This window comes from Drosophila gunungcola, unplaced genomic scaffold (assembly GCF_025200985.1).
Source record: "Drosophila gunungcola strain Sukarami unplaced genomic scaffold, Dgunungcola_SK_2 000071F, whole genome shotgun sequence".
Lineage (NCBI taxonomy): Eukaryota > Metazoa > Arthropoda > Insecta > Diptera > Drosophilidae > Drosophila > Drosophila gunungcola.
This window is the reverse complement of record NW_026453234.1, coordinates 458,805-480,115: the sequence shown is the minus strand read 5'-3', so window position 1 is coordinate 480,115 and position 21,311 is coordinate 458,805. Positions and strand designations below refer to the sequence as shown.

At 42.5% G+C, this 21,311-nt stretch overlaps 4 protein-coding genes across 5 annotated transcripts; 3 read left to right on the top strand and 1 right to left on the bottom strand.

The window, feature by feature from the left end:
• Window positions 1-414: 414 nt before the first annotated feature.
• On the bottom strand, window positions 415-15,563 carry LOC128264498 (uncharacterized). 2 transcript variants are annotated; one of them, XM_052999995.1, is made up of 9 exons: window positions 15,006-15,563; window positions 8,657-9,428; window positions 4,682-7,025; window positions 3,848-3,974; window positions 3,142-3,782; window positions 2,345-2,440; window positions 2,148-2,282; window positions 1,191-1,714; window positions 415-1,122 (listed from the first exon to the last, which is right to left on the bottom strand). In XM_052999995.1, the coding sequence occupies exons 2-9, from the start codon at window positions 9,418-9,420 to the stop codon at window positions 987-989; spliced, it is 4,767 nt and encodes a 1,588-aa protein (XP_052855955.1). In that variant the 5' UTR covers window positions 9,421-9,428; window positions 15,006-15,563; the 3' UTR covers window positions 415-986. The 2 variants fall into 2 exon arrangements, with proteins under 2 accessions (XP_052855955.1, XP_052855956.1); XM_052999996.1 differs by having other exon boundaries at window positions 8,789-9,428.
• LOC128264500 (uncharacterized) lies at window positions 9,925-10,440 on the top strand. Its single transcript, XM_052999998.1, has one exon. It carries the CDS (start codon window positions 9,968-9,970, stop codon window positions 10,295-10,297), a length of 330 nt encoding a protein of 109 aa, XP_052855958.1. The 5' UTR covers window positions 9,925-9,967; the 3' UTR covers window positions 10,298-10,440.
• A 937-nt stretch (window positions 15,564-16,500) lies between the features above and the next one.
• Window positions 16,501-18,400, top strand: LOC128264499 (zinc finger C4H2 domain-containing protein). Its single transcript, XM_052999997.1, has one exon. It carries the CDS (start codon window positions 16,784-16,786, stop codon window positions 17,798-17,800), a length of 1,017 nt encoding a protein of 338 aa, XP_052855957.1. The 5' UTR covers window positions 16,501-16,783; the 3' UTR covers window positions 17,801-18,400.
• A 317-nt stretch (window positions 18,401-18,717) lies between these two features.
• LOC128264502 (dnaJ homolog subfamily C member 22) lies at window positions 18,718-21,221 on the top strand. The gene is made up of 2 exons (XM_053000001.1): window positions 18,718-19,070; window positions 19,517-21,221. The coding sequence occupies exon 2, from the start codon at window positions 19,535-19,537 to the stop codon at window positions 20,756-20,758; it is 1,224 nt and encodes a 407-aa protein (XP_052855961.1). The 5' UTR covers window positions 18,718-19,070; window positions 19,517-19,534; the 3' UTR covers window positions 20,759-21,221.
• Window positions 21,222-21,311: the final 90 nt, after the last annotated feature.

Genomic DNA, 21,311 nt, shown 5'->3' with positions numbered 1-21,311 from the left:
CCTCTTTGAACTCGTTTTAGAACCTCCAATCAATTGGGATTCAAACCTGGAGACTTTTGTTTTTGGCCAATTTTCGCAAAAAATTAGTGATGTAACCCCTTATGGAAAGTGCAAAAATTGGACGAAAATTGTACTTATTAAATTCAACTAGAAAGTGATGAGGATCGGTAGCATGGGTCGTCATCGGTAGCTTTGGGTCCATTTTGCACCAAGAAGAACCCAACGAACCAAGATTTTATGACTAATTTGGTTTTTCAATCTAAAAATCTTGATTTTTGGACAAAAAATTCTATTATACCACAGCAATCCCATTAAAAGCACAAATTTGTTACGCAATGCCTCCATGAACTCGGAATAAGGTCTCAGATGAAGAGGGAACCACTTAAAGGCTCTTAATCGGTATTAAACACACTATTCACAATTGTAAATAAATTGGATTTATTACTAATAAATGTTTCTCTCAACGTTGGCTTGTCTACACAATCTGTTCAATGGCTTTACATGTGAATACACAATACATAAATGGAAAATTGCAAATAATTCGTATAAAAATTGTATTCAATATATTAAGAAATCATTAACTACTCTACAATTTAATGCTTTGCGTGGCCAAGAGTCTAACTAATAGTTGGTTCCTCGTGTCTGGTAAAACGCTAGATATTTTGGGAAACAAGCTATGTTGAAGACAAATGGCAAATACTTAATTATATAGCTAAAACTTCTTAAGCTTATGTACAATTTGGTTTTTGAGTGAACATGATTATTTACAGTAAATATGGGGGAAAAAAAAACTTATATTCGTGTGTTAGCCTATTCGAAATATTGCAAAATTCTCGAAGTGTTTCGTTAAAAAATTGCTAAACATATATATAATATAATCCCTAATTATTACAAATAAATTCAGAATATCTACACGAGAGCTACGGGAAAATGCACAAGACGGCCTTTAAAACTATGTATGTTTGGCAGCTGGGAGGCGTCCACTTCTACTTGATGATGATCTCTGCCGGCGGCAGGATGTTGTCCCTGTACAGGCAGTACCAGATGCTGGAATACCAGATGGTTCGGTCCATCCACTCGCTGCCGGCCAGCACGTGGCCAATGAAGGGAGCATCGCGCGATCTGTAGGACAGCGAGATATTATTTATTATTTGTCATTTAGGTGAAGGTGAATGGGTTAAAGTATCCACCTCATGATCTGCGCCTGCGTGCGCTCCACGAAGGTGATGGCCCAGCTCCAGGGAAAGTCGCGCTTGCGCTCGCAGCCCAAATACGCCGTGCTGCTCTGCAGGAAGACCTCCCGCACAATGGTCGTCTTGTCGTTCTTGTCCTTCTTGGACACCACAATCTTTCCGTCCCGCAGCTCGCACTGCAGCGTCTTGAAGGTCTTCGTGCGGGAGTCGGCGAAACGCAGCTCCTTGCCGGGCGTAACGGTGGCCAGATTCTTGACCGCCCGCTGGATCTCGCGCAGCATCTCCACCGGACGCACCACCAGATAGTTGTGCTTGCGGTCCTCCTCCGGCCAGTAGGACCAGTTCAGGATCACATCGAACACCTTGGTGTCGTGGTGCAACGGCCGCTCCAAGCTGTCGTTCAGGATCACCTCGTACAGGGTCAACTGGTGGGTGGGCAGCTGCATCTTGGCGGAGTACTCACGGCACAGCTCGTAGGCGGTCTTGGTGGGCGAAATGGTGGCGTTCACTTGCGTCTTCTCCTATGGACAACAATAAAAAGAAAGTTGTTTGCTTAGTAAGAAATACACATGCCAAGGCTTATTGCATTTTATATTATATAATATACCATAAAATAGTGTCTAATTTAAAGGTATTTGTATACATCTTAATAAAGTGAACGCTTTGTTTTTACAAAATACAGAATTTTATGTTCCAGTTCTGAATTTATGTTCCTATGGACAAAAATTAAAGCAAACTTTTTAAGTTATTGCATTTTAAAAAAATTTACATGACAAAGCAATTAAATACTGTCAAATTTAATGGTATTTATAATTCCTAATTAAGTAAACTCTTTGTTTTAAAAAAATACAGAATATTATGTTCCAGTTCTAAATGGAATACTTTAAATGCATATTATTCTTATGCATACTGCATTTCCAGAGCATATGCTTTCTTAAACTTAACAAATCCCACCTCTGTTTTGTTGTCAGGATTGGGATTGAGGCTGATCCAGATCTTGATGTCTCCGGACTGCTTCACCGCATCCTTAAGCGTTTCGGCGGCCGCATAGTACTTTTGCAGGCATGCCAGCATGGCCTGCTCCCGTTTCTGCACGAAATACATAATTCAATATATATTCTATTTCAAAGGTATAGCTGGGCATATCTCACCATTTCATCGGCACTGCAGGGGAATAGATTCTTGTAGAGCACTATCAGATCACTGAGCACATCCGCCTCCTTCTGCGAGTAGATCAGCTCGTCGCTCTGTGGATTAAATGGCAACAAACTTATTGGTAGTGGCTAATTTAATTTTTAAAAAAATGCAACACTATTAAAATATTGAAACATCAGTTGCAAAAAATTATTGTTAACGGCTAATTTAATTTTTAAAAAATGCATCACTATTAAAATATTGAAACATCAATTGCAATAAATGCTCAGGCAAATTAAAAGCAAATATAATAAACCATGTTAGAGTCCAATAATTGTTGACATTTCGTTGTAAATCTTTTCACAGCTAGCTTGTGTAAATCTTATATAATTATTGTAATTTACATCAGCTGTTATATATTTTATGGGTTCTAGAAACATAAACAACCCTTTTTGAATGCTGTTAACAAATTTTTGGCATTTAATATTTTTAGGTTCTCTGAAGCTTTAAATATTGTCTGATAATGAATACGAAGTTTTATTTGATAAGAGTTTTTTTTACTGAATTTTACATTAATATTTGAATTTTAGTCTTAAGGCATACTGTAGACCCACAATGAACAACCAAGACAGTGACCGATTAGATTAAGCTACCTCTTGGGTAGCAGTGCGCTAATCACCAATAAACATTTACATTTACATTAAAAAAATAAATAAATATTTATCATCTTTATCTATTTTCAACTCGCTGAAGGTTTAAATATTGTCTGATAATTATGACGAAGTTTAATCAGATTAGAGTTACTCGACTTCACCTTCTTAGCCAGCAGCGTGGGTCCCCAGATCATGGTCAAGTTCTGGACGCTCATCTTGTTCTTGGCCTGCTGCGAGCTGATGAACACCAGGTGCCCCACAATGCGACGCAGTGTCTCGCGCTCGATGGCGGACAGTCGGCCGAGCAGCTCTCGGTAGATGGGTATCTTCTCGGTGGCCACCGCCAGCTCCGTGACGAAGACGAAGCTGTCGGTGAGCTTGCCCAGCAGGCGCTCCGGAAGGTCGCGCATGAAGCGCTTCAGCACGTTGGCCACGTCGTGCTCGTTGTACTCGTTGCGTGTGATCTCCACGTTGAAGGCGTCCGCCCGGAAGGCGCTCAACAGCTTGTGCATGGAGTTCTCCGATCCGGACTTGCGGTATATGCCCTCCGACATGGAGCCGTGGATGTACACAAAGTTGATGCACTTGTCCACGATTACGGGCACATCGTAGCGGGTCAGCTGCTGGTCGCCCAGCGAGAAGCCATTGTTGTGGGCCACCTCGCGGATGATGTGCCGCCAGATCTTCGTCTCGCGGGCGGAGCTCATGATCATGTAGACGGCGTAGGGCGGGCAGTCGATCATCAGCATGGGGCCGCTCTCCACGTGCAGATTGTCGATGGACTCGTCGCTCTCCTTCAGCACTGTGCGACACAATAGTATGGTTTCAATCGAGCTGACTGGATTATTTATTTTGAGGATCACTTACCTATGCAGCGGGCCTTGCGCAGATCCAACTTCTCCACGTTGCCGTTCGCCTCGCTCACGAAGATCAGGCGCCGCTGGCTCTTGCGCAGCACCAACCAGGTGCCACTCCACTCCGAGGTGATGGAGTTCTGCCGACCAGAAATCAATTCGAATTAGAATTAGGATGCAATGACAGCCAATACTTAAATAAAATATCCAATAAATACGTATTTGCTTAAAACCAATGAAGCTGTACCGATTCTCCCGTGAATTTTTCAATAGTTTCTATGCCATGGATATCGTTTTCTCACTATACATTGGTAAACAAAAAAAACGTAGTAAATTTTAATATATTTCGCTGTGATTTTTAACCATTGCGGTTTTAAGTTAATTTTAATATGAAAAATATACATTTTGTAAAATTTGTATTTGACTATTTTTTGAAACTTAAATTTAAACCATATTTAACTTTGCACTAAAATCAAATAGTAACTATGTTTACATTTATTAAAATATTAAATCATGCCATTGAATACGCATTGTATTTCAGAATTGGAATATAAAATATACAATTTTGAATTCAATAGTCAGATATTCATATTTACTATTTGTATTTTTTTTATCAGTGTATTTTTGGGAAAGTTTCATCCAGATAGCTTTAAAGCTGAGGGACTAGTTTGCTTAGAAACGGACGAACGGACTTATCAACAATATATACACTTAATGGGGTCGGATATGTCTCCATTACTTCGTTGAAAATTTTTGAATGAATTTTATTTTTATTTATTTGTTAAATAGTTTAGGTTTCTTGAACTAGTTCTCTGGTGTAAGAGTGCCAGTTAAGGGGACGACTAACCTTGAGGTAACACCAGCCGGCGCGGTAGTAGTGGCAGGTGTACTTCACCGGCAGACTGTTGGTCAGGCTCTCGAGGATCTTCTGCATCCAGACGCCGCGCTCCGACTCCTTGCCGACGCCGTAGAGGTGCGTGACGCGCTGCTGCTTGACATTGCCCGACGAGCTGCTGGTCATGAGGAGATTGGGATTGGAGGACATGCTGTCGCCCGCCCCGGCGCCGTTCTTCGGCTGCGAGGTGGTGATCTCGAAGCAGTAAAAGTGGGTGGCCGTGTCCGTGACGCGACTGTTGCTCACGCACTGCAGCGTGGTGATCGTGTCCAGGGGGATCACCTCGCGCGGCGTCCTCATCTCCTGGTCGAGGAACGTCTGGAACTGGCGCTCGCGGAGTATGGCCTTGCGGTTCTGCATCTCCTTGAGTATGTCCTCGACGACGCCGGAGGGGAAGCGCACCAGCGGCCCCTCGTATCGGATGAGCAGGGGCGACAGGCTGGGCCGCGGCACCATTTGCAGGGCCACCTTGACGTCCGACTGCCGGTGATTGGCTCCCCGGAAGCTGGCCTTCCGCTTCATGGCGTCCATGCGCAGCTTGACGCTGGAGAAGGCGCTGATGGTCTGCCGGAAGCGGGAACCAATGGTGGGCCGATTCTCCTGTCCACTTCCGCCATCCTTGCCCCCTCCCCCGCCCCCGATGGCCTCCAGGTAGGTGGGCGGGCTGTCACCCTCGACGGGCGGCATTGTTTTGGTCGGTGCATCGGCCGCCTTGTCCGCCTTGTCCGCCTTGTCCGCCACAAACCAGTTGGTGCGGTTGCGCGAGCTACTGGCCAAGTCCACGGGCCCGGCTGTTCGAGTGGTAGACTCGGCTGGCAGTCGGCTGAGATAGGGCTTTGCCCGCTCCTCGTCCAGCACGTTCTCCATGCTGTCGCTCAGCAGCTGGGCATTCTGGTGCACTATCTGCGGCTGCACTATCTGCGACTTGGCACTTGTGGGGCAGCTAGTCGTGGTCACTGGCTCCTCCTCGGAGGTGCACATGCTGACGTCGTCCTGCTCCGCCTTCACCGTGCCGTAGGTGTCCTCCTCGAGCAGGTGCTCCAGCAGCAGCAGCTCGTTGCTCTTGTTCGACCTGGCCAGCGTGGAGCACTTGCTGGACAGCGGATCGAACTCCTCGATCAGAGCCTGCGGCAGGGGAACACCACCCACGGCCCCCTCGCCGCCATCCAGTTCCGCATCCTCGGTGATGCAGGCCAGCTGCTGCTGCTGCTGCTCGGCCACCTGGTTGGGGGTCAGCACATTGCTGCGACTGCTGCCGGCGGTGGCCATCTCGAAGAGCTTGCCGTAGGTGGCCTCCTGGTTGGCGTACACCGGCTCGGGCGATGAGTTGCCATCGTGATCCTCCTCCTCCTCCTCTTCCTCGTCGGTCTCGTCCTCGCCGTAGAACTGCCAGGAATCGCTGCGCTCCGGCTTGGGGGCCTGGGCCTCCGCCTCGGCATTCTTGGCCGAGATCAGCAGAGATTCCTCGCGCTCCTTGGCTGCCGCCGCCCGATTGAGTTCCTCCAGCTGGGCGGAGTCAACGGGCGGACGTCGCAGCTCGATGTGCTCGTAGTTCTTGCGCCGCTTCTGGCGCACCGGCGGCTGCAGTGCATCCAGGCGGAACTGCTCCGGCTGCTGGGATAGTCGGGGCGGCGGGAAGGCGGGCATGGGCAGGCGCGGCGAGTCGTCGCCGTTCGAGGAGCAGCTACTGCTCGGCCCAAGCTGGCCCCGCTGGCCGCTGCGCAGCTGGACCAGCTGGGCGGCCTCCTGGGCGAGATTCCTGGCCAGCGGCGAGGCTGTGGGCGAGGGGCGTGACCGCAGCGCCTCGTCGTAGCTGGGCGGCTTGCCCTGCGCCTTGGGCACCTCGTAGCAGCCATCGTCCTCGGGGTGCTGCTCCAGTTGCAATTGCTCCTCCTTCTGGAGAAGCTTCGCCTCGTTCTGCCGCAGATCGCAGAGACCGCCGTTCCGGTTCAGTGGGCTCGAGAAATGTATCGCACTGAAGACCTCCGTATTGGGCATCGTCTGCCGTCTGTCCAGATCCATTTCCCCCGTTCCCAATCCCGATCCTCCTGACCTCCCACCTCCCTCCGCCTTGTCCTTGTCCTTGGACCGACCCAGGCTGAAGTTGGAGCCGAATCGCTGGCCGGCGTGCTTCAAACTCCGTCCCGCATCGGCGCCCAGTGTGCTGATCGCCTCCGTGGAGCTCTTCAGGTTCCGGTCCAGCCGCTTTTTGGCTCCCTTCGCCTTGGACGTGATCCGCTCGCCGATGGATTCGCCCAGTAGCTTCGATGTGGTTCCCAGCGATCGCAGTAGGTTGCTGGGGTGGGGTTTTGGGAGATAACCATTAGTTATCTTGGATTTGAGAGTGTAAAAGCAGCCCATTCCCTTGAAGGTTAGTTTACTTAAGATCCAAAAAACATCCAGCCAAAGTTGTTAGACCACAAATGAGGGTTCATTCAATGTATGGCATTCATAAAACTAAGAAACCAAGTCCAAAATATATTCCAAAATAATTTTAAAAAAAAATTTATAGATTCCTTTAACCTAAAAATTTAAGTTATTTTAAAATTATTGTTTGAAAACAAGTTCTTTAAACATTTTAGCTCTCTACCGTGACAACAAATTCACTTTACTTCACTTTTTATAAGAAATTTTGAATTTCTTTTGTTTTAATATAACTTGTCAAAAATGAATGTTCTTTAACATTAAAAATAAATATACTTTACAGTTTTGTACCATCTGTATACCTTAGAAGTGATATAGTTTATATTTGAACGGTTCCCCAACAATTCCGTCCATCTACGCGTATTTACAACGATTGATCTTGAAAACAATGCTCGACCGCACAAAACTCCGATTGGAGTGTGAAAAACTATTTTTAGAAAATTCCGCTTGTCATTGATCTTGAGCAGACGCCGGGCTATTTATAATTTATTTATTTATAAGGACGGGGCCCTTGACAGCCCAACTTGATTTACCGATGGAAAGGGCGGCGGAAGTGAAATACCCAGAAGCAAAGAGGGAAGTAGTGGGGGCACATGCTACAGTTCCGCTGGGAAGTACATAAATTAAAGGAGATGTTTCCGAATTAGGGGTTTATGCTAGTTCCAAAATAGTCCTAAGTGATATGTAAATGATTCGGGAAACAGCTGCTGCAGATAATACATTTCCCTAAATTCCATTATAATGAAAAAACTTATGCTCAAAATCTCTCTATTTTAAACAACGAAATACCCAACAAAAAAAACCGCAGACACTGATAAATTCCCGACAAAACACTATCGCTGAAAAGAAGGACCAATATGCCAGATAAAAAATGTAATCAATTTGTAGAGAAATGCCATAACAAAATGTGTTATTCAAATATTTACCAAAAACTAAATAAAATTGTGCTCTGTTGGTGCTATTAAATTAACAAAACCGCAACCAAAAATAACTAAAACATTAAAATCAGTAAAACCTTAATCGCATTAAAAGGAAACATATTAAAATGTAAAATAAATCAACAAATATTATAAAATGCGCATAAACAGATTAAATATAGATCATGTAAGTTATTTAACAAAAATAGAGGCTATTTTTAACATTAATCAAACGATTTAAAACAAACATGTATACTTAAAATGTTTTACACATTTTTTTCTGAAAAATTTCTCTAAGACAATCCATAAAAATGAACTATAAATATTCCTTCTTATTACACCAAAAAATACAAATATTTTTAGGCCACTTTAACTTTATGATTAATATAAATAAGTGTAATCCAACAAATACAAAATATTGTCAAAAATGAAAGAAAAGAAATACAAATTTATAATGAAAACCCAAATGTTTGTACCGTGTGTAGAGTTAGTTTCCATTGCAAACCAAAAAACAAAAGTGAAAAACCCTCAAATAACTCAAAGAGGAGTGCAGGGTCAAAGGGTAGAAATAGAGGTCAAAGTTTACTTGTCATCGTCGCCTTCGTGGCTGCTGGAGGACTGTTCTGCGGATGAATCTGCCTGGATCCGATCAGGATCGTCCCCGCTTGGATCCGGCGACTGTGGAATGGTGGGTGATGAAACGACGGCGTCTACGTACCCGGGTGACTGCGACTTGAACTTGCCGCTGTGCGAGCTCTCGCTGCAGTCCAGCGATGCGTTCGATGCGTACCGTGATCCGTCCCGATCCTCGTCAGCTCTGCCGCCCAGGGCATGGCCACTGGTGGTGGACACCTCGCTGCAGATCGAGGCACGCTGGTCGGGTAGGATGTTTAGTGGCTTGGGCGGCACCTGCGGCGCCGATCGCAGAATCCTCAAAGGCACCTCATCCTCGTCCTCGGGATCATGATCGTGATCGTGATCGGGATCGTGATTGGGATCTTCTGCTGGTTGCAATCGCTGGCGCGGAGCCGGCCTTGGCGTTGCGTACACCGGCTCCTGGACATTCTCATTGGCATCCGGTCCGTAAATTGGCTGCTGACTATCGCAGTTATTCTCCTGCAGTATCAACTTGTTTTGTCCACTCGACGGCAGCTTCTTTTCCGCACAATTACCATGCAGATTTTCCGCATTTATGTTGAGCTTCTTGATGTTGTTGATGTTGTTGTTGTTGTTGTTGATATTTATATTGCTGATGTTATTGGGCGTCCGGATTTCGATGTTCTCGTAGTTGGCGGGACGCAGCTCCGGATAGAGGCGACGAGGGGCGGGCACAGGTCGCGCCTGCTCCATGACGTATCCTAAAAATACATACAAAAGATTGGGTTACTAAAACACCATACATATATAATATAATTCAGCCACAATGCCACTAGAACATGGAACCATTTTTGCCTTTTAAAACTATAAGATTTACAAAATATTCTTATAAACTTTATCAAATAGTGTAACTTATAAATAAGACCCAGCCTATTTTAACAAATCCCATAAGGGTTTATTTTAAATAATGTTGAAAAGCAACTGTACAAAGGTTTATAAATTAATAAACACGGTTTTTTAAAATATTTATTAGGTAACAAAGGGTTTCCTAACCATAAATGGTGCAGGTACATATATACAAAAAGTAAGGATTAGCTGTACTGTGGGAATCTACATGGATCTATGCTACCATAGGTAATTGGTTGTGTCCCAAAATCTTGTTTACCTAAGAAATTAAGGGTTATTCCGACAGGTATCCCCTTGGAGTTCTGAGACCTACCTGCAAGTGTTCTTTGCAGTATATAAGTCCTGGGTTCAACTTAAAGCCTCACACTTCTCACCAGTTAATCAAACAGTCGTCATGTCCACCAGCCTAGCCAAATTCTACCAATCTTCACTGACTTTCTGGAGCCATCTGATTCATCTACTGCTACAGTTCATTCAGATCAACTGCTGGAACCACACACCCAAAACTCAGGAGGCGGACGAAGTCACGAAGTCCTGCCCAATTTCAAGGACCATGGACGCCTTTGCGGAGGAGCAGCAAAAGAGGGTGCAACGGAAGGCCCAGGAGTACGCCAAAGTGGAGCTACTGCATCGCCTGCTCGTCCAGCAGCAACTGCAGGAACTGGAACAGCGCAGACTCATACGATTGGCCCTGGCCCGAAGGCGTCTGGACTACTCCAATTAGACAATTAGACAGCCAACCAGTGGACAATTAGCTCATAATTTATTTAGATTTAATGCTTAGAATATGCTTAAGTATTTGCAATTTTTAAGTGGGCACACATAATGAGTGCCAACGAGGCAAATAAAAAATGCAGACAGTGCGGAAATTAAAGACACGTGTTTTCTTTTCTTCTTGAACGATCAACATTCCCCCCTTCGATCGGTCATCATTAAGTTTTCCCCACTCACAGCGACGCTTTCACTTTCCGCTTTCAGAGTCAGCGTTTTTCAGCCGATTATTTATTCAGTTGGAATGAAACAAAGATTTAAATAAACAATTTGCAAGCTGCTTGAGCGCAATCATCAGCAAATTGCCTACTGCCTGGCCACAAAGATGGGAAATCGAAAAAAAAAACAAATAATAAGGAGATTAGCAGGCATTAAGTAACAGAAATGAAGTGCTGAGTTATCAAAATAAAAATGTTATATTATTATGTCATGAGTAGTTTCGATACTTTTACATATATTTCTTTTACTGCATTAATTCCACTTATTATATTACAAAGAAAAAAAAAACGCTCAGCTAAAATTGTAAATAGTTTCTAGAATCATATAAAGTTTTCAATCTTTAGTTTTGGATACTTCTGTGGATATTATATAGATAACTTGTTTTTCTTACTGGACATTGTTTACCCCACGCACCACTTTAAAACAATATCGTTTTGAGAGTCAAGGATCTGGCATTTGAGACTTGTTTACACCACTTCTTCATTGATGATCTTAATTCCTCTGGCCCTCCCATTGCTTCGACTTAATTCCATTGCAGTTCCCTGAACTTTTCAACTCTCGACAGAGTCCAAAGAGGGGGGGCTCCGCATCAGACCAGACCAGATCGGATCGGATCGGATAGGATAGGATCGGACGAAATGGCATGGAATGGGGCCTCGAAGAGTGGACCATCTGGGAAGCCAGCGAATTGCTGTCGTTGTCGCTTAAGTGGTCGCCCCACTTCAAATGGGAGTTGCAGTTCTCCGCCAATAGTCCACTTCCCTGAGCCTCGATGAATTTGTTTTGAAACGTTTAAAGCTTAAACGAACCCATTGTTGCGCTTATTGTCGCTGGCACTTCGCTTTGCATATTGCGCCGGATAAGTTGGATGAATGAACTTGATGGGTGAGTCACATTAGATTGGACCCTGTATTGCTTCCCGGGAACATCAGCTAGAAATACTACTACGTCGCCTTTCGGGTCTTCTTTTCGATGATTAATCGAGCTCCACTATTTCAACCGAATTTCGAATTTCACACGCTCTCACACGACGCAGAGAATATATGTACATATACTATAGTAACCAAGTGCTGACCAAGTGAATCAATTGTTTTGCAACACACAATCATGAATCCATATTCATTTACCCAATTCCGCGACCATGTGGCCTTGCCTACAGTGCGTTTCATAGCATTCGACGATGTAAAGGTCATGATTTTGTTTAGGAACAAAACTATACTCTTAATTTGTTAGAAACTGTATTAAATATTTGTGTTTCCCTTTATCGTACCCATGGATATAACAATATTGTGTCATTCTGTCGTCTGGTGATATGGTTACGAATTGTACCTTCCTCGTGTAGTATAAAACTCTCTTTATATACACGTTTGTCCAGATATCGCTCGTATTTATAGTGACCGGGCATAAAGAGCGATAACAATGAGGAGCCACCCAATTATAAAGCGAATATGCCGACCGTTGAGTGTGCGTATATATCATGAATGGTCGGATTTATTGTACAGCCCATACACAAATCCAAACTCTTGCTTTATCTATGTAAACGAAATGCGGACTTCAATTATTTTGATCGATTTCCCAATGAGAATTCTCAATCAGCATTTTTAAAAGGAAACTGAAAGTCCAAATAAGGCCTTTAATAATGGATATTTTACAATAAAAGCTGAGCGGAGTGTACTTTTCAAAATAAATATTTCTTTCTTTCTGGATATCTTTTAATATTCGAGGTCAAGCTGTTCCCATCAACAAATTTTCCAGAGCTATTTTTATTAACTTATCAGCTTGACTTTACTGTCTAACAACTTAAAAAAAAATACTCTCGCCAGTTTCTTAAATTCAGTCGAGATACTTTTCAAATGAGCTCTTTGTGAATCATTTTATAAGTTTATAGCTTTATAGTGGTAGGATGATACTGATTTTTCTATGTGATATGATATAAAGTGCCAAGCTGGTCAATAAAGGCATATAAGAACAACTTTTATTTTCAAAACAATCTAATGGTAAAAACTTAGAGAAATTTCCATAGTTACAAAATATAAATATATTGCAGCATAAATTAACAGCACAATTCATTTAAGGTGTTTTGTAAGTTTTTGTTTTGATAACGACAGGCACGTCAATAAATTCAAATTCTCCAATGATATATATATGTATTGATATATCGTATTTCGCTGCCACACATTGTTCTAATTTTTTTGCACAATTATACGATCTAATAAGGCATACTTCCGTTGCGATAATATTTGGCCTGGCAAAAGAGATGTTATACATGTATATCTATATATGCACTGTATAAGCCGACGTATTTAATTCATATTTATATGTTCGCATGCAAATAAAGTGATGCATTCAAGCGCATTTGCAATTGGATCGTCGTTTATTCGCATGAATCACTTGCGTTCTCCCTTTGCTTGTTTATGCTCTCCTTCTTTTGTTGCATTGTTATTTTGCTAATTACAGCAGTTTCCATGGACCAAGTGCATTGGCTACACGATAGCACACAGTAAAAAATTACTCCGATTGACATTAAAATTTTTGGAATCTTTTATACCATCTTCTTAGTATATTAAAAAAAGTTTGAGCTGTACTTAAAGTAAAAGTATTACTATATTACAATTTCCTTTAAAATTTTAAAATTGAATATGTTTTCTTTAAACTGATAAGAATGTAATGAATTGATGTTATGCATACAACTAATATGTTATACTGGCTAATGCAAGTACTTTGCAAATTATGAAAGTGTTACTTATGATAATAACGAGTTAATATTACACAAACGCTTATTGATGATATAAAAGATTTTCCGATATACCCATGTATTTTCTCTGTGTACGTAAAGTACATGCATGCTTGTAAGTATGAATGCATATGTGATTCATGGACTGAGTTTGAGCTTTGTTTTTGTTTATGTTTATAAACGCGATAAGAGCTGCGACAGTAAAAATAAGCTGAGCTAACTGTTCGTCTCTTTCATTCCTGGATCGTATTCAAGGGGCATGGTGCAAAAAAAAAAAAAAAACTGGAGGAAATGGGCACAGAAAGCTTAACACTCGACTTAACGCTTCCATGGCCCCAATTATATAAGAGCGGAGCCCGAAGAACGGGGGGCAGAGAGGGGTTAAGCGATCTCGAGTCTCGCGACTCGCGACTCGATTTCCAAGTTGTTTGACAGCATTTTTTGTCGTATGTAAGTTGCCATCGATTTGTGATTTGATTTACACACAGAGAAACAGCAGACGCACACCGGTGGAAGGTGGAAGACAGGTAGAAGAACCCACCAGGTGATCGTTGGTGGAGGGAAGAAGGGGACCCAGACACTTGATTACCTGGATAACCATTGCGGAGGGGGAATATGTAGAGATACTCTCCTTTTGCCAACTATCTTCAGTGTATTAAAGAAGTTCTAAAAGCTTACTGGCAGGTGAAAACAATTTGTGGTAATACTGTCTTGTTTTAAAGAACCATACATTGGTTTTGAGACAATGTTAACAAACGCTTACATATGTTCCAATTTGAAACAAGGAAAAGTAATTAAGATACGAGAACAACAAGGATTTTTTAGAGAGATAAGATTTTGTCACAATATTTTACTTTCAAAGTTTTGCGATTTTTGATTTAAGCTTCTGTGAATATGTAAATAGGAGTTTTCTTACCATAAGTCTGAATATACATACACATATACATTTTTTATTTGTTGCTTTAGCTTAATGTTGTGAAGAGAGTTTTTATTTGTTTGTCCCAATTTCGGGACTTTTCCCTGGTATTGATCGGTTATTGGTTTGACTGTGAAAGATAAAGGGAAAACTAAACTAAATCGGAGAATGTGTGTCGCTTGGCTTAATATGTTTATAATTGACTTAATTGCCAAACAATTAAGAACGCAACAAAATGTGCTAAAAAGAGAGGGCAGAGAGCTGCGGAAAGAGACAGAGGAGAAGAGAATCAACAGGTGTCACCTGTCCCGCTCACACACACTATCACCAATTGGGAGCGATAAGCAGTTAGAAGCGATATATACAATGTGTGTCAAAACTTACATACATAAGTGTTCAGTGTAATAGTAGTTCAGCTTTTATTTAAAATAATATTTTGAATATTTGATTAACATACACTTCCAGAGATAAATAAGGAAAACACTTTTAAAATATAGTTTACAAAATAAATAACTTAATGCTGAAACTGTTAAAAATGTTTAGATAACATATACACTTTTTTTAACCCAAAAATATAGACCTGTTAAAAAGAGATTTAAAGAATTTATTTTAAAGATTACTATTATTTTGGAATCAGCTGTCAAAAGTTATCAACTAACTAACACAAGCGACTACCCGTATGTGTACACGGATTGATTAGAACGCATTTAAGGGAAACCATCGAATATCGAAGCCCGCAGAAATAAAGAGCCAAAAAATGCGGCTTTCAAAACCATATAAAAACACTTTTACCTTTCGCTTTTTCCTCGACGAAATTTCGTATGCAATTTATGCGTGGTTAACTTAACTTCTTTTTATTCACAACACACAACACAACAATAAAAAACGAAAACAAAGAGCGAGAAAGAGAGGCAGAGAGCGGTGGGCGATAAAGAGTCTCTTAAAATTTACACATATTGATATTGCACTGTTATTTTATGGCCCTCACTTGCTGACACATTTCCACAAACATTTCGCATTAGTTTGCACCGCTCGTCTTATTTATTTATTTATTATTTTTGCAGAATGAATCACTTGCGGAATATCTCACACACACACGCGCGCGTACGCATTGTTTGCATCCGTCTCTCTTTTTCGCGATCGTTGATGCTGTTGCTGTTGTTGTTTTTGGGCCAGCAACAACTACGTGCTCAACAAAAGTTGACAATTCGCGGATGAAAAATCATGACCAGAACAAGATTCTTTGTTTTCACTCCAAGCCCCGCTTTCCATCCGATCTGCGACCGATCGAGAAATACAAATGCATTGTCGCGTATCTGGAAACTGCGGGCTGGGCACCAGTGTGGCCGTTTGCGGGCAGCCGGTAAATACCTAAAAAGCAAGTTGTGAGCTCTTGAAGTGCAATTTGAGGTCACCATTTGACACACCAAAGGATATGTTTCTTAAAAATTTACCAACATATGAATTTTAATTATGTATTCAGAAAATATAATATAAAAAATTTTTTTTTAAGGCATCCCATTTTTATTTTACATTAGTTCACGACTGTAAAATATAAATTGTGTTTAATGCATCTAAATTCTTTTCAATTCTCTAATTAGTGGTAAAGACGTTTTCAGTAACATTCTTCCCTTCAAGAAATCTTTTTACTTTCATTACTCGTCTTCTTAAGGACTCCTATCTTGGGCGCTTGGGCAATCCTAAGACCTGGCAGGATCTTTGCACTTCAACCCGTGATTTAACCGGTATGTATCTAGGTAACATTTTTCAATACCTTGTACCATACCTATGTTAAATAATGTGAAGCAACTTTTACCTTACCTAGACACGATTTTTATTTATCTTAAAAATGTGCTATGTTATGTGTTTACTAAACTGTTTAGTTACTAAAATAATTTGTAATGAAAATAAAAAGAAACTTTTTTTAAAAATGCTTTTTTTTAAACCTTTTTTGTACCTTTTACCTTACCTAGATATTTGACAAATGTGGTACCTTTTACCTTATCTAAGTACTAATTTTCTCAAATACCTAGATCCAAAAAACTAATAACTTACCCAGCTCTGGATTTGATCCGCAAAAACGTTCCTCACTCAATATATATAAAATGTATATTTAGATTTCCGTAAAAAATATTATGTGTTATTTTTATACAAAATTTAAAACATTTTTAATTGGATGAAGAAAAAAAACAACAAATTAACTCTATAAATGGTATATCTTGAAACCGTATATAATGGTATTTTTCGGGACGGATGGTATTTAGTACCGTTGTCAGTTTGGTCACACTTTACTAAACTACTCTACTATACACAAAAGTATGGTATAGCGAAAAATCAAATAAACAGCGAAGAAGTCAATTAAAAGTGGCCCACTGAGCAGGATAACTACACCAAATTGAATCCGCTACATCAGATGCCTGGAGACCAGCCGAAAATCCCAGTCCCATAGTGTTTGGCCAGTGAAAAGTGCAAAATAAACATTAGCCCAGGGGAGGGGGCCAAAGAAAACACTCGAGAGTCTTCCGAAAATATTAAATCCCAAGATACCACACAGAGCGATTGGTTCTAAAATGGCCACCAGCGAGATTTCCAGCTCGAACGAGCGGCACTACTACGCCAAACTGGAGGCCATCAAGGACATCCGCGACAAGACGCTGTCCCTGGAGAAGCTGAAGGTGCGCATCATCAAGGAGGTGAAGCTGAGCGACGACGAGGAGAAGTGCCTGGAGGAGTACCGCAAGGAGATGGAGCACCTGCTCGAGGAGAAGATGTCGCATGTGGAGGAGCTGCGCCAGATCCATGCGGACATCAACGACATGGAGAACATCATCAAGCAGACGAAGGAGAACCAGACGCGCTCCTTCGACATGGCCAACCGGGTGTACGAGGAGTACTTGGCGCTCAAGTACCAGATCGATCACATGCGCCGCGATTACCTCGGCCTGAGCCCGCTGCGTGATCTGCACGAGGAGGAGGGCAGTCCCATCTCGAAGGATCGCTTCCAGACCAACTTCCTGAAGGTGGCCGCCCAATCGGCGGCAGCAGCAGCGGCCGCAGCGGCGGCGGCCGCCTCTGTTAACCAGACCTCGGCGCTGGCCCGTCCGCATGCCAGACACCCATTGATGCCCGAGGCCACCGTGACCGCCCTCCCCACGGGCGGTGGACAGGGAGGCGGGGCAGGCGGCGGTGGGGCAGGCGGTGGCGGCGGGTCGGTTGGCGGCGCCGGAGCCGGTGGCGGGAATCCGGGACACGCCTTCATGCCACCCGCCCCGCCGGGATCGGGCAGTGCTGCTGCTGCCGCCGCCGCTGCGGCCGCTGCTGCAGTGCGTCTGGGCAAGGGCGACTTTTCGGCACCACCGCCGCCGCCGCCACCCAGTAACCGACTCCAGCAATCGCCCTCCATCGGCATCGGCCACCATCCGTCGTTCCGCTCCGACTTCAACGTGAATCTCCGCCAGCAGCCGCCGCCCATGAAGTCCTGTCTCTCCTGCCACCAGCAGATCCACCGGAACGCCCCCATCTGTCCGCTCTGCAAGGCCAAGTCGCGCTCCCGCAATCCCAAGAAGCCCAAGAAGAAGAACAACTAAGCGGCCAACGTTGAAGACCAGCAACTACACTCATCTTAAATCCGGAGCTGGTTCCGGAATGTTAGCTCTTAGACGGATAGGTGTTTTTTTTTTTTTGTAGTTTTGCCTCGTCTATTTATTAATCCAAAAGGAAAGTATTACAACACAAGTATGCAGGTGCGCTGATGGACTGTCCCGAGATATAGATTTAAATTCAGTCTTATTTAAAAGACTTTGAAATTTTGAAAATTTTGCAATATTGATTTAAACTTATAGATCAACTAAACTCGTATTTTCTACATTTTAAATATATGTTCAAAGTATAATTTATTAAGTGCCCACATTGAGACACTTTATGTCTATTTAAAATCTCAAAAGGATTTCATTACACACCTGCCATTAACAAATTCTCATAACAACTTTAGTTGGTAAATCAATTATACTTGACTATTATTTTTACTTTAATCATAGGCTAAGTTTATTGTAAAAGCTCAACTAATGTGTCCATATATCGAAAACAAATTTTCTTTTTATACATGTAAGCCATGCAAAATATGCAATTATAGCCATATTAAGCGAACAAACAAAAACCGAGAATCAATAAAAGTATTTCAATTTTAATTGCGTTTCTTTCAATAGCAAAAATGTTTTACAAAAACATTTGAATCTTAAATGTTGATAGATTTAAATATTTTCTTAGTGCTTAGAACTATGGAAATGGTTTGAAACAAGGGTAAATTAAACATAAGTTTTGATAATCATCGATTGCATTTATGCATATTACAAATTATTAATAAAGCTTAAAAAATATTTTAAAATTTTATTTAATTTTTCATTTACGGTTATGCCGCTCTTTGCATAGAAAAAATTAAGATTGCACAAATTTGAAAACAATTTTAGTATTTTTTGATTATTGGCATTTTAACGTGCTTTGAGTGTTGGTCACACTTGACAATAAGCCGAGCTCAGAAGTTTTTTATTCAATTTTTAATCCGGCCCGCAAGCAACAACAAGTTGGTTATCGCTCTTGTTATTTTAGTCGTTGTTATTACTATTTTCCCGAGAAAGTACAAGAACCAATTAAAATTGAACGCGTCAGTGAACGTGTTTTATTTTTTTTTTTGTGATTCAGTTTGATTTTTTGTTGTTGCTTCGTGCGTAGAATTTGTGAAAAGAGAAAGTTCTGCTTTGGGTCTTTCTCCACCTCTCTTTCTACCATTTACAGTCGTGGCCAAGAAGTTGCGCCTGCGCAGCGACAATTTCACAAGAAATTGAGGTCGATTGATTGTGGGTAAGTGTCTCCTGCAAAGTGACCTAAAAACTGATATTTTAAGCCTATATGTATATTATAGGTTTAAATATCAGACCTTTAGTTGTTCTTAAATCAACACATCTTTTATTTTAAACATAATAAAATATTTTCAACACATATATTAACATAATTATCATAAACATAACATAAACATTAACATAATTATCATCATTCTAGCTTTTTATCAAAATAATTTTTTCTTGTAATATTTGGGAGAACAAAGTTGTCCTATTCGTTGGTCAAGGTAATTAAAACTTTGCTCATTTTTGAAATATGAAATGTTTAGTCTTATGAGGGTATACCAAGATTGTTTCTGACCAAACATCAAATTCCTTCATATTTCTTAGTAAAATCAGTACTGCAAAGGAGCTTCGAAAACCTTGTTATGCCCTATTTTTAATGTCATTTTTCACCTTCTGTTATAGAAATCTTATTAAAGAACCATGGGCACCAAGCAAACAACCTCAACAGTCGCCAGCAAGGGCAAAACCGGCGACTCGCCCAGCGGATCGCCCTCGAAAGTGAAGTGCAATGGCACTCAGAGCCTGAGCAAGGGCAAAAACAAGGAGGTGAATGCTCTGCCGCCCCAGAAATCCGTGGTGGTGGCCTATCTGTGCTGGCTTTTCGGAGGGATCTTCGGACTGCACCATCTGTATCTGCATCGCGATCGTCACGCCTTCATTTGGTGGTGCACCCTGGGCGGCTACATGGGCATCGGATGGATGGGCGAGCTCTTTCTGATCCCGGAATATGTGAGGGATGCCAACGAGGATCCGCGTTTCGTCAAGATGTTCGTGGCCAAGCTGCAGGCGTATCCAAAGCCGCCGTACTCATCGAAGAGATTCGTGGGCCAGGTGATGATCGGCCATCTGTTCGGTCAGGTGTGTGCCATGGCCATTCCGGAGTCGCTCGTGGGCGGCTACGACCTGAGCTTCTTGCACTGGGCCATCCCGCTGTTCGTGTCGCTGGGCGTCTGGCTGGTGGGCAACATTGGCCGGGAGCAGGGCGTCTGGTGGCACTGCCTCCTGGCCGCCTATCTGGCCTATCCGGCTAGGTATCTGATCTACGACGAGACCTACTCCCTGCTGTTCACTGGCCTCGTGGCGGCTTTGACCTTCGACGGCCTCTCGAAGCAGTGGCGCCGCACTCCACCCCGACGAGGAGGCGCTGGGGAGAGGACCTTCAAGCTGACCACCGCCGTCGTCATCTACTGCGCCTTCTGGGGCAGTTTCCTGTACTTCAACGGCACCATTTCGGACGAGGACGGCGGCGAGGTGCCCATCCACGAGGCCATCCACAACTTCCTGGCCTCCGCCTGGTGGACGGACCTCAAGCAGGCCCTGCTGGACACTTACAACTATGCGCAGCATCACGGCTGGTACGAGACCTGGAAGGAGGTGTTCGAGAGCATGGACGTGGATGGGGAGCGCAATTCGTACAAGGTGCTGGGCGTGAGTGCCACCGCTTCGCAGGCGGAGATCACCGCTGCGTACAGGAAGCTATCCAAGGAGTACCATCCCGACAAGGTCAAAGACGACGGATTGCGGGCGCAGGCCCACCAGCAATTCATCGAGATCCAACAGGCATACAGTGTGCTCAGCAAGATCAAATCCAACAGGCGGCGCAAGAACAAGCAGTACCAGGAGGACGAAGCCATCGTCCTGTGAGAACAGCCGTACTCAATCTAGTCTAAGATAGCTTGCATTTCAACACCCAGAACTCATGGCACAAGATGTTGGTCTGTTCTTGAATTTTATTGTTAGCTAAACCCACAAATTAGAGGACCAAAATGCTTTCTTTGTTGTAAATCCTAAAAACTATTAGTGTTTAAGTATAACTAAAATAACAAATCATTATTTAACTTTCGATTTCAAATGTTTATGTAAGGGTTTCCTACAAATTGGGACTACCTAATAAGCTGTGTCTTAAAATGTTATTTTAAATTTCAGAAAATTAATTATGTTTCAGTTTCCACGTACATTGTATATTATAGTGCTTTGAAATTAAAACAGTTAAGAAAAACTTCTGACAATTAGATAAATCCTTGTAATGAGTGTCCATTAGTCGCAGCTTTAAAAAAAATGGGAAAAATACTACAAATTAGTTGCGCTTACGTTACGATAAGAAAAAGCTTTTGAATAATAACTGCGTGACCGACAGAAAATTACCAAATCACGTATACTTCCCCCAGTAAAAGAAATCATTTCAATTAGATTTATA

Bases quoted from the DNA above. Each gene is read 5' to 3' on its own strand.
- LOC128264498 (XM_052999995.1), bottom strand. From the start codon at position 9,420: ATGGAGCAGGCGCGACCTGTGCCCGCCCCTCGTCGCCTCTATCCGGAG. The intron at 7,026-8,656 runs GTAAACTTTGAC...ACCCCACCCCAG, and splicing joins CACGAAGGCGACGATGACAA to CAACCTACTGCGATCGCTGG. The intron at 2,441-3,141 runs GTGAAGTCGAGT...TTTAATCCACAG, and splicing joins CCACGCTGCTGGCTAAGAAG to AGCGACGAGCTGATCTACTC.
- LOC128264500 (XM_052999998.1), top strand. From the start codon at position 9,968: ATGTCCACCAGCCTAGCCAAATTCTACCAATCTTCACTGACTTTCTGG.
- LOC128264499 (XM_052999997.1), top strand. From the start codon at position 16,784: ATGGCCACCAGCGAGATTTCCAGCTCGAACGAGCGGCACTACTACGCC.
- LOC128264502 (XM_053000001.1), top strand. From the start codon at position 19,535: ATGGGCACCAAGCAAACAACCTCAACAGTCGCCAGCAAGGGCAAAACC.